The 12,515-nt window shown below is 37.1% G+C and overlaps 1 protein-coding gene across 1 annotated transcript in view; it reads left to right on the top strand.

The window, feature by feature from the left end:
- ATP6V1H (ATPase H+ transporting V1 subunit H) overlaps positions 1-12,515 on the top strand; it is a 51,416-nt gene that overhangs the window by 18,332 nt on the left and 20,569 nt on the right. Inside the window, exons 6-11 of the mRNA XM_075704839.1 lie at positions 1,326-1,430; positions 2,918-2,971; positions 4,712-4,809; positions 6,289-6,481; positions 9,790-9,968; positions 10,860-10,985. Of these exons, the coding sequence (XP_075560954.1) occupies positions 1,326-1,430; positions 2,918-2,971; positions 4,712-4,809; positions 6,289-6,481; positions 9,790-9,968; positions 10,860-10,985 (755 nt within the window). The remainder of the gene's footprint in view (positions 1-1,325; positions 1,431-2,917; positions 2,972-4,711; positions 4,810-6,288; positions 6,482-9,789; positions 9,969-10,859; positions 10,986-12,515) is intronic.

Raw genomic sequence — 12,515 nt, 5'->3', positions numbered from 1 at the left:
TTCAGATACTGTTTTCTTTAGGTATTGCAAAAATATACAAATAATTTCAGAAGTAAGAGAACCTTATGTTATGTGAATCCACTTTAAAACACTGTTTGGTCCCTTATTGTGCCTTTTAGTACTCTTTGTGCATTTTTTTTTTTTTTTTAAAGCACATGAATGTTTTCAAAACAAAGTTTCAGGTTTGTGTTAGTTTTTTTGATTTTTTTTTTTTTTTTTTCCCCCCCTCCTCCCTCCCCGCACACTGGAAGGCTTTTGCTGCCACATCATACTTGTTCTCTGTGTTCCGGCTCAAATTCTGCTAGGCATGAATGGTCCCTTACTCAGGGGTCAGGTAGGAGTTTTAACTCGGGAGCACAGTAAGCTAGTGATCTAATATATCATGTTTTAAAGCTGAAGTGATTTTATAGGGTTACTTGGCTGCATTCAGAAGTGGATTTGACACATTTCAGTAAGAGTCTGGAACAATGATCTCTACGCTCATAATCCCTCTAGAAATCAGTGGTGATGGTGCTGCATGTCTGAATGCAGTACAGTGGAAAGATGCCTGGAATAGTCTCCTCACCGCATCACAGAGCTGTATGCAGGCAAATTAACCCCTACCTCAGTAGTTTTGTGGTTAGACTGCCTCATATATAAGCTGGCTCAAATGTTTCTGCAAATAAGCTGCAGGCTGCAATGTAGAGTTACTTCAAACATAATTTGGAAAGGCTGGCATAGCATATACTCTTATTTTATGTATTCTTGTGCTATAGGCGTAATGAAAATTCTTAACGTGACTACATTTTCACTCCTCAACTTCATTCTTAAAACCAAAAGGGAAGGTAGAATTTCTGTTCTTTTTTTCTGGTCTTGAAACTTCTTCCTTCTTGAAGATGACTTGCTTCAGTTTAAGTACAGAACTTTAATACTTTGCAATCATTTGCATTTGCATATGCCATCGTTGCTTAAAGTAAGCCTACTCATGTATGTGTTAGACCATTAAGTGTCTTACTGCTGATGGATTTCTGACTGTAATAGTGCCCTACAGCAATAGCCCATTGATAGCTCCCCTGCTTCTGAGGTCTTTGTTGGTGTCTTGTGAACTTCATCGGAGATAGGTACCCAATAACACTGTGAAAATATACCAATTACTAGGAAGTAGAAGGAGCAGAAAGCTTAAGAAACAAAATTACTAGGCATGAAGAGTCCCCTACATAGAAAACAGGTAGATTTCTGTAAGGGGCCATCTTTTACCTAAACTTGGTTTCCAGAGCTTGTACGACTTTTCACTGAATCCTGAAATTGCTGCGCTTGAGAATTCTGTTTATTGCATTCTCTTTCAGGCAGCAAGAATTATTGCCAAACTGGCTGCGTGGGGGAGGGAACTTATGGAAGGCAGTGACTTGAATTATTATTTCAACTGGATTAAAACTCAGCTCAGTTCACAGGTAAAAAGCTACTTCTGTTTAAACATTATGGTCACTTTGGAAACTTTTTTCCAAGAACATGAATATATAGATGGGCAAAGAGGAGGTTTTGGTTTTTTTCATAGAATCGTTTAGGTTGGAAAAGACCTTTAAGATCATCCAGTCCAACCATTAACCCACACTACCAAGTCTACTCTAAGCCAATCAAGGGTAGACTAGACTAAACCATGTCCCAGAGTGCCACATCTACCCGTTTTTTGAACACTTCCAGGGATGGTGACTCTACCACCTCTCTGGGCAGCCTGTTCCAATTCTTGACCACCCTTTCCGTAAAGAAATTTTTCCTAATTCCCAACCTAAACCTCCCCTGGCGCAGCTTGAGCCCATTTCCTCTGGTCCTATTGCTAACTACTTGGGAGAAGAGACCAACACCCGCCTCACTACAACCTCCTTTCAGGTAGTTGTAGAGAGCAATAAGGTCTCCCCTCAACCTCCTCTTCTCCAGGCTAAACAATCCCAGTTTTTTGGTTTTCTTTCTTTAAAAATGACATTTTACTTTGTTATTTTTAAAGCTAAATATGCTTTGTTCAAACACATACTTTTTAACTTAATATTTTATATTTTCTACTCCAGTCCTTGAAATTTAAATTAAAAAAAAAAAAAAAAAGGCTTTTTGCCTTTTCTGTTGGTAAACATTTGTTTTCTTTTGGACACTGAGAAAACATATGATGAGGGTTTTTTGTCTCCCTGTATTGTTTTTTTTCTCAGAGCTTTTTGCTAGGAAGAAAAATCACATGGCAGCAGGAAGTGAATATCAAAACTTTTTTCCTGTTTACTGTAGTACAAAGCTTTTATTTTTAGTCCTGTTTCTTGAAACTAAATAAATCCGACTTGGGCAGTAGCTGTATGCCATTAGCTCAGTATGAACTGCTTACTGCTGGCTTCTCCTTCAAAGATTAATTGTTCTCCTTTGTATTCATTTTTGGAGATTTTCCTTTCAGTTCTTATCAGACCCAGTTATTTGTCATTCTGTTCTAGCAGAAGTGGATTCTGGAGAGTAGAGAAACATTCAGTAGGTTTAGTAGGGATATACTTTTTCCATAGTTTTCCAGACTGGACTTATTAAAAATGAGTTTTATTTTTACTCTGGAATAAGAATCTTAAAGTTGGAATTCCCTTCAGAAAGTGTCATGAGAATGGTTTTCAAATTCTAAGGTAAAGTCGGATAAAAGTCCTGAGTAAATCCATGCTTAAATTTAAAAAAAAAAAAAAAAAAATTAAATCTTCATATATCAGGATCAGCTCCAAGCATATTCTTCTAGATGTGATGGTGCGTGTGGGAAACAAATACAATATATTATCATAATATATTGAGCAGAAAAAATATTTAATAGATTCTTAATCTTTTGTTTTTATGACTAAAGCGATGGGAGAATTGAAAGAAACTGGGTAACAACTGTTCCGTAAGGGTGAAGAACAGCTATTTTAAACTTTTATTTTTTTGCTAGAAACTACGTGGTACAGGGGGTTCTGTGGAAACAGGAGCAGTCTCCACAAGTGATGTGAGTATATCTTTGAAATCTGTCAATTTGCTATTTTGGGCAGGCGATATCCACTCTGCAGATTAAGGCGCAGAGCTGTTCTGGTGTCAGTAATAGAAAGTACTTGGAATTGAAACTGTACAACAACAGAGTGCCAGGTGATGGCGCCAAGAAACAAAAGTATTTTTAAAACACTGGTTTCAGAAAATGCTGGCAGTAGAAGTATATATTTTATGAGCTGGTTTGGGTTGTTAAAAATGTAGATATATCTAGCATCCTTTTTGTTAAAACTTGAAAAAGTATATGCAATTAATTTAATACTTGAACAATACTGTCTGTTTAGCACTGAACTGTCTGACTTGTAGAAGTAACCTGAGACTAAGAAGCTTTTGGCTCTTGTAATGTGCAGAACTTAGAAAAGGCATTTTGATATTGAAGCTAACATTGTCCTTCAAACCTCTGTAGCATGAAATTACAAGGCTGCTTTCAAAGCTGTAAGTTTTTCATATGTGAATAGCCTGAATTATTTTAAATTTATTTCAAATTCTGTTTATTGTCTCTTCCATTTTCTCTTCATATATATGGGATTGCCTAACCTCTTTACTCCATTAAATGTTTGAAAGGTTTGACCTTGTATTATGTGTGTGATTTACCGTAAGACTTTCAAGACACTTAGTAAAGAAAAAGGCTTATAGGAAAAAAACCCCAACATTTTGTCAGCAGCATATCTGACTATTAGTGAAGGTAATGCTAGAAGTTGAGGAAGAAGAGAGAAGAAAATGCCACTTCTGTTGTACCTTGGGATCTTTCTGTTGCTGTAGTGGGATGGACAATGGGTTGACCAAAAGGCATTTTTGAACTGCAGCCCATCTTATGTGTTCCTGCACAGAAAATACATGCTTTTAGAGATGAAAAGCTGTTTAATGATTCTGTCTTTGTGACTGTTCATATAGGAGTCTGAATGAAAATAGAATTCTGTGGTGCATCTCTGTGTTTTCCTGATGGGAAAGTTTTAGTCTTATTATTCTTTTCTTAGTACGGTATACTGTGCTAAACTTTTCATTAAAAGAAGAAAAGATTAAAATGCAAAGCTGAACTTTGAGGATGATTTTGCATACTCGTTTTTCTAATGGTATTTTTTTTGTATAAATATACATCTCACTATGACAAACATGGTACTTACGGTGTGGCACATGCATAGGAAAATATACAATTGTAATGACACAACTGCTGTTTTGAGTTGGAGAATGGGAGTGGGAAGAACTTGAGTTCAAGATTCCTTTTTCTACAACGACCTCCGGCACACTTCTTCAGGCTTGGTAACCGGTTTGCTGACTTATTTCCCAAAGTTTGTTCAATGGAAAAACAACTGACTGTGGATGAAAGGGCTCTGGCAGTACAATCAAACAGAAGACAGCCTTCACTCATAGATACTGAAAGAAGGCATGTTCAAATGGGCTATAAAAATCTGTTTTGGTAATGTAAAATGGTATCACTTGCATAACACTTCTTTCCTATTCAGAACTCTTCTCCATTTATGTTTTGCTTCCCACGTTTTCTTTTGAGTGTGGGTTTTTTTCTTGTTTTTGTTTTAAATAAGAGGATGTAAAGCATTATAAGAGTGAACCTGTTTAACTTGGAAGTGTCACTGAAGAAATGTGTGTTGAAGTATGCCAGTAAAGCCTAGTTTGGAAAACTGAACTTCAGCACTTACTACCTAACTTTTCTTGTAAGAAGTAATGTGTTCTTCTTTTCACCCAGAGTTCCCAGTATGTACAATGTGTTGCTGGATGTCTGCAGCTGATGCTCAGGGTCAATGAATACCGCTTTGCGTGGGTAGAAGCAGATGGAGTAAATTGGTGAGCATTTATTTCAATTTATATGGATATACTTGCACTTACAATAGCATGTTCCCCAGTGACCTCTTTTGGAACAGAACTCTCTTGCAACAGCTGCTCTGTTTGAGTACAAAACCTATTTGTTTTCAAACATTAATACAGTCAAATAGACAAATTAAACTTGCAGATATAGGTACCAATGTTGAGGCTTTAGTGTTACTTTACTCTTCATGAAGATCTGATTAATAAATATCTGACGGGGAATACAGCCATTTGTCTTCAGCTGAAGATGCTCTGTCTTTTATTTAAAAGGGCTAACAAAATGAGTTTCTGCTAATCTTCCTTGTCTTTCAGTTTGGAGTTGTTCAGTCTGAAAATATTAGTGAAATGAGAAACGTGTTCTAGAGCTAAGCTTAATTTTTTTTTCCACATATGGCTTCAAGTAGGTCATTCTTTTATCCATTCTCTTCATAAATAGCTCTGTATGAATCTAGGATGTTGTCAGTCATCTTACTTAAGAAATGCTTGTCTGTAAATAATTTTTCTGCCATGTGTGCCTCTGTTGGGGGTGGTGGCCATACGATTTGCACTTTAAGAAAAAAATACCCTTGTACTCTGAAATGGAGAAAAGTCAAAGTTTCCAGTGAAGTGAGGGTTCAAAAGATGTTCACATGTGTCAAGATGATACTACTGAAACAAACTTTTTCACCAAGGAAGCTTTTTAATAAACTGTTACAGAATTATAATAAGCCTGTGATTCAACAAGTTTGAATGTGTCTTATTTTTGATAGCAATGATCTTGAAAGTAAATATTTTTTTTATTTTTTAAATTGGGTTAGCTTTTTTTTTTGGAATGGACCTGTAAATTGCTTATTAAATTTTCAAAACTTCAGCTGAACAAAGCTTCTACATGATTTCTTCTTGGAGATCTTGTGATATTATTTCTTCTCTAGCAGCGTTTTGTGTATCTGATGTGTTATATCTATAAGCTGTTTTCTGAGAACACACTTGTTAAATAATCACTACTTCAGCTTGTTTCAGACACTCCTGTGGAGAGATACAGTTAAGGAAACAAGTTCAATTTGTGTAGATTTTGTTCTGTTTATTCCTTCTCTTTCTCAACTCCGTATTAGTAGCTATGTGTTTTTCTGTTTCTCCTAGAATGACAAATAATGCTCTAAACATGCCAGTTGAAAAAGAGTCTTGGTGAACCTGAAGATTGATAGAGTACCACATCAGTTCACATGGGAAAAGCTGCTTTATGGCTGTAAGGCTAAGGAGGAAATACCTGTATCTTTAAAAGATGGCTTTCTGAACAAGCTGCTTGTGCAATGATAAATACTGGTGCAGGATACTGTGAAGCGTGTGTTGTATACTCATCCTCAGCAGCTCTTTCCAATAAGTTCCTGTTAACAATTTCTTTTAATGTTTCAGGGTGGAGCAATGCAATTTATGCAGTCATTATTTAAAAATTAAATGTATGCTATGTTAATTTTTCAGTATCATGGGAGTCTTGAGCAACAAATGTGGCTTCCAGCTCCAGTATCAGATGATTTTCTGTGTGTGGCTGCTGGCATTTAGCCCTCAAATGTGTGAATATCTCCGTCGGTATAATATTGTTCCAGTGCTGTCAGATATTCTTCAGGAATCTGTCAAAGAGAAAGTAACTAGAATCATCCTTGCAGCATTTCGGGTAAGTGTCTGTTGACTGCAATCACACTGCGCTTCTCTCTCAAGTGAGTAGGTCTCAAATGGTGCTGATGCACAGCTGTTTCTGCTAGACTGTATCAGTAAACTGGATTGAAAACTTAATTCTCCCTTTTTTTTTGTGAACTGAGTTTTGCTACAGGTAGTAGACATTCTATTACAAGTAATAGACATCTGCTATTCAATGTCATCTTAAAATAAGGTTGACTAAAAAAACCTATGTTAACACAGGCACTAGTTATTTCCCTTGTTTAGTTCAAGATTTTTTTTTTTTTTTTTACTGGTACTGTGTAAAACACTGTAGTTACTAATACCTGATAAATTTTGTCTTATGAAGCCTTAATTAAAAAATATTATTTTAAACATGTATATATTTGTCCAACTGACTGATTTAGAAATTATTTTTATCTATTAGTCCAAAAATCTTACTGTGTCCACGTTACCTGAAAATCACTGGTCCTGTTTAAAATAACTTGGAATAACTGAGCACGAAGGCTTGATGTTTTCATTGTGAGAATACCAATTTGTGTTCATGGATGCTAATTGTGCATGTGCACATAGTTTTATATGCATGCTTGTCAAGTGTTTTGTATGTAATACAGGAATGCTATAACAACTTGTAATCCTGTTTTAAACCAGGACTTGTATCCTGAGTAGGAGATGTAGATCTTGGAAACTATTTGTTTTCCTGGGTGTTGATTGTGTTCCAGTAGTAGGTGTTGCAAGCAAATTTGGATAGGGAGAGGGGAATTGCTGATTACTGACTTGCTGATCAGCAGTAATGAGCTGTGTGAAGATGCTTATTCTGTGACTTAAACGGTCTCTTGAGCCAAAAACGTCTGCCACTGATAAATTTCTGGATAAGGTAGATCATAAGAATATGCTATTTATCCTGTTGAAGGAGGTCAGTGGCGTGAGGTTATTCAGTAGAGGCTATTCTTACTATGTAGATGTCTGTAGATGTTCTAGTGCTCTTTAGGATCTTAATGTTAGGATTAAGCAGGGACATATAGCAAGACAGCTTAAAAAAAAAAGGTTGAGTGGCTCAGCAGCTTATATTCAGCTTCTTCCAATTCTGAGGTCATAAAAAGCAGGAGAAATAATTAGTTCTTAGATTCAGTGTGTTTTGCAAGAGGAGACAAAAATGAAGCCAAGTTCTTTTAATAAATAAAGGCTAAGAAAGAATAAGATGGTTCTGTTGCAGGCTTCGGGGAAATTAACTTAGCTGTTTTCTTTCTCCAATATTGAAGACTAGTGTTGGCATGAAAATGAGGTTATAAACTGGCAGCCAGGAAATAATAGATTAGAAATTAGACATCAGAGCTGTGAGTTCTGAAGCAAAATTAAAATAGGTAGCAGAGGCAAAATAGACCTTTTCCTGTGTGAGAGGCCACAGTATCGGTTTGGAGGGGGGCGGGGGAGAAGGTGAGTTGTGTAAAGGACTAGCCTTGATGGTTCCCCAAATCATCCCTACTGCCTGTGCATTACTGAAGGTATGCCATGAGTCTTGACAACTTGCATATGTCTGCTCTACTACTTGATTCCTCCTAATTTGACCTATTTCACCTCTTTGGCAAGTTAATTGCCTGAAGAATGTAATTGCAATGTAATTTTTTTCTATAAAGCAACAGATACTGGGTACTTCTGCCTGCTTTGGATCAATTGTTTTCACTCTTTACCTATTAAAATGTTTTTTCCTCATTTTTCATACTTTTATTGTCTTTTCTGTCTTTTTCCTACCTATAACTCATTTTGTATGTTAAGTTTTTTTTTTTATCACTGGGCAGTTTACTGATCCATTCTGTTTAGTCATGTGTTCCTATTTGTACTTTCCTAACATATCCTTTCAATTTCACTATAAAGAGCTTGAGTATCTCACTATGGTATGAGATAGGGAATATTACTTGGAGTAGCTTCCACATCTGCCTATAACTCCCTTAACTAGGAGTTCTTTGGAAACTTTATCTACCTGCTCCTTGAACTTGTTGTATTTTTGTCTTTTAAGAGTCATTATTTGTTCTCTTGCTCTTGTCAGTGCTTTTAACTCTAAGTAATTTAGCATTACTTTCTGTAAATTACCTTTTACTTCTCAGTTCTCATACTGAAATAGAAACGTGGTTTTATTTGCACATTAAAGCTAATTGTATGTGGCCATTAAAAGCAGTAATATGACTTATTTTCAGTATGCAAGTTTTAACATTTATTTGCAGTGTTCTGCCTGACGAACTATATGATGTCTGATAGCTTAGAAACCTTAAATGTAATGGTTCTGTGACGTGAATGAGAGTGATGCAGTCATATCCCTTCTATATGGTTTCATTGCTTGTATCTGGTAGATGTGAAGGCATATTTACATGAACACATACATGTTCTGTTTGTTAAGGACTTTGTCTTTTATATGGAATTCATGTTTTCAGCTTTGTCAAAAAGTGCAGGTGGCTAGCCCTGAGCAACATAATTTGAAGCTGATTAAATCGAGTAGAAATGTAATGAATAAATTACATTGGAACTTGACTATTGTATTCTGTGCTTGCAGTTCCAGTTTTACCAGCAAGCTTCTGTTTGAATAAAAAATGGCTACTTGGAACATTCCCAAATTCAAAACAAGCTGATCTAATCCAGGTGGTAACTCTTGAGTTGGAAAGATGACTTCAGGTTGTTTTTTAGTTTTTTTTTAAGGCTTTCCTGCTTTATGCTGTTGCTGCACAGAAAGCTAAAATGATAATCCCAGATAAAAGTAGTTGTTTATGGTAGAGACTCTGGGATTTGGCATATGTCTGCCCTTTTTCTTTCAAAGAGTCTTTGTAGTCAGCCCGATTTGATATGGAAAATTATCAAAGCAGGTGAATTAACACTTTCTAGTATTGAAGGTAGCATACCATCTAGGAGGAAAAAGGTCGAAGTGACCTAAACTTGAATGCAGTGGTGGTTGTGCTTTTCGGGACATACGGTTGCACTAAGTCTACCTTGCAAGACAGAGCCTTTTTTTTTTTCTTTTTTTTTTTTTTTTCTTCCCCTCCCTAAAGTTCCTCTTCATCTGCTGTAGAGACAGATATGAACACTCCTCCTGTGTAGTAAGGTCAGCCCTAGGCAATCTATGCCACTAAACGTAGGTGTAAAGCAGTCTCTGTGTGGTAGACTCATACTTTACTTCTTTGGAGAGATTATTTTGGGACTTGGTCAATTCTGTCACTTGCTAAATTAAAAAGCGCCATTAAGAATTTCTTAAAAATACCACTTTGTTTCAAAGTAGTCTGTTCTTAAAACAAACAAACAAAATTTTTAATTCCCTAGAATTTGTTAGAGAAATCTACCGAGAGAGAAACTCGCCAAGAATATGCTCTTGCCATGATTCAGTGTAAAGTTTTAAAGCAACTAGAGAATTTGGATCAACAGAAATATGATGATGAAGACATAAGTGAAGATATCAAATTTCTACTGGACAAGCTTGGTGAGAGCGTGCAGGACCTTAGGTATGCTTTGCAGTGTGAACTTGAAAAAAATGCAATTATATGAACATTGGTAAAAGGGTTGTTTTTTCCTTTTTTAAAGCTAAATAATACACAGAATTATGGTACATGCTAGTTGATAAGGCAGAGTGTACAGAGGTGCTGGTTCTATATAAAAGTTTCCTATTCTAAGTGAGTATTTAAGGCTGAATAGAACATAAATCTTCACTTTTGGATATGTGATCTTTGTAACTGTTAAATTCTTAAAGGACTTCAGAGGGATCTTATAGGAGTTCCAGTCTAAGCTGAAGACTACCTGATTAGAATAATCTTGCTGTCCAGATTAACTCAAGTTTTTGCTAGTGTTTACCTAGTTCTTGCTCTTGTGCGTAAATTGAACTGCATATTGTAGTTAATGTCAAAGGTTTAATTGGATGAAAGGCAAGGACTGGGATCCTTGGTTGGGGAAGTTAAAACCTAGAAAACAGTCAATTAAACTCACAGATGCTGTGGTTGTGTGGCTTGAGTTTTTCTTTTCCTCCCTCCTTCTTTTCCTCCTGGAATTGTGCTTTGGGGTGGATGGAGGGGTATGTTTGAAAAAAAAAAAAAAAAAATTTCTCTTGCCTTTCATGCCTTTCCGTATTTTTAAAGTGTTGAAGTCTGAGGCAGGGAACAGTTGTCATGCTCTGCAGAGAGCTGACTTCCAAACGTGTCGTAGCAAGTTGTGCTCCAGCTTTGTCTTGCTAGGGGCAGGCTTGGGCACGCTGTTCATAGAATCATAGAATTGTTTAGGTTGGAAAAGACCTTTAAGATCATCTAGTCCAACCATTAACCTAACACTACCAAGTCCACCACCAAACCAATTAAGTTCATAGAAGCTTAGCCAAAATTTCATTTAGGTCTTTTGTGTTGCAGCTCCTTCGATGAGTATAGTTCTGAGCTCAAGTCAGGAAGACTGGAGTGGAGTCCGGTACACAAATCTGAGAAGTTTTGGCGGGAGAATGCTGTAAGACTAAATGAGAAGAATTATGAACTACTCAAGTAAGTTTTCAAGTCTGGAATTCTTTAATATTTTCTGTGTTCAAATGAACCTGTATCTAATACAGGTTTTATATTTCAACACGAAGTAATGTCTAGAATGAAAGCACGTCAGAACATCTTGCTAGTTTTAGAATGTATGGTCCTTACTCATGTATGGTTCTTTTTGCTCAAAAGCAGAATTGTTTATTTGCTTTTACTGGTCAAAATGTATTGATGATGATCATAGAATGCTTTGGGTTGGAAGGGACCTTTAGAGATTATCTAGCCCAACCCCCCTGCACTGAGCAGGGACATCTTCAACTAGATCAGGTTGCTCAGAACCCTATCCAACCTGACCTTGAATGTTGCCAGGGATGGGGCCTCCACTACCTCTCTGGGCAACCTGTCCCAGTGCTTCACCACCCTCACTGTAAAAAATTTCTTTCTTATGTCTAGCCTAAATCTACTCTTCTTCAGTTTAAATCTATTATTCCTTGTTCTGTCACAACAGGCCTTGCTAAAAAGATTCTCCCCATCCTTCCTGTAGGCCCCCTTTAAGTACTGAAAGGTTGCAATAAGGTCTCCGCGCAGCCTTCTCTTCTCCAGGCTGAGCAACCCCAACTCTCTCACCTGGCCTTGTAGGAGAGGTGCTCCAGCCCTCGGATCATTTTGGTGGCCCTCTTCTGGACCCGCTCCAACAGGTCCATGCCCTTCTTGTGCTGAGGGCCCCAGAGATGATAGAAGGAATATCTCTAGCTTAACTTGCATGCAAATTTGTGCTGTTGACTCTTTTCATGTTTTCACTTGAAAACCGGCTATACTAATTGATGTAATGAAAAATGTTTTTACCATACCTTAGCCTTACTTGTGTGTTGTTATCGATCTGAGTAATGAACTCCCATCTTGAATACTTGGGGGTTGAAAGTTGTACTGTTCCATGGAAAATCTGACTTGCTGCATTACGTTGCAGTCTGTGTATTTTGTCTTGGGACTGTGTTTGGTGTATGTAGATTGTTAGATAAAGTGAAGCTGAAGCTTGTCTTTCCTTTTGGAGTCAAGGACTTATTTGCTGGCTTCTGAATGTACATACTCAAAAGATGTCTAGGTTTTAAATAGCTTGTAGGAGCTCTTAGTTGTTTAACTGCATTGTCATTAACTGACAATACGTGGTGTTCTTCCTGTTCAGTATTTGCTAATAAGTGCCAGACCCAACAGGGAGCAGGAGGTTGAGTGGAGCAGGTGAGATGTTAGAACGCATGGCAAGAGCAAGCTGGTCCTGAGCTTTATGTGCATTTCAGTCTGCCCTGAAACCTCACCAAAACAAGTCTGATAAATTCCTCCCTGCTAAATATGTGGGATTAAAGACAGTGATCTACAATAGTTCCTTTAAAAAACCCAAAACACCCCCCCCCCCCCCCCCCAAAAAAAAAAAATAACCGCCCTCCTGCAGTGTGGTGGGGAGATGGTTGCACCTCAGAACTCTTCTGTGTTGTAAGGCATTTGACAGACAATCCTTTCTTTGCTTCAAGCCACATCATTTTATTTTCCCTT

Source organism: Pelecanus crispus, chromosome 2 (assembly GCF_030463565.1).
Source record: "Pelecanus crispus isolate bPelCri1 chromosome 2, bPelCri1.pri, whole genome shotgun sequence".
Lineage (NCBI taxonomy): Eukaryota > Metazoa > Chordata > Aves > Pelecaniformes > Pelecanidae > Pelecanus > Pelecanus crispus.
This window is presented reverse-complemented; position numbering and strand designations above follow the sequence as displayed.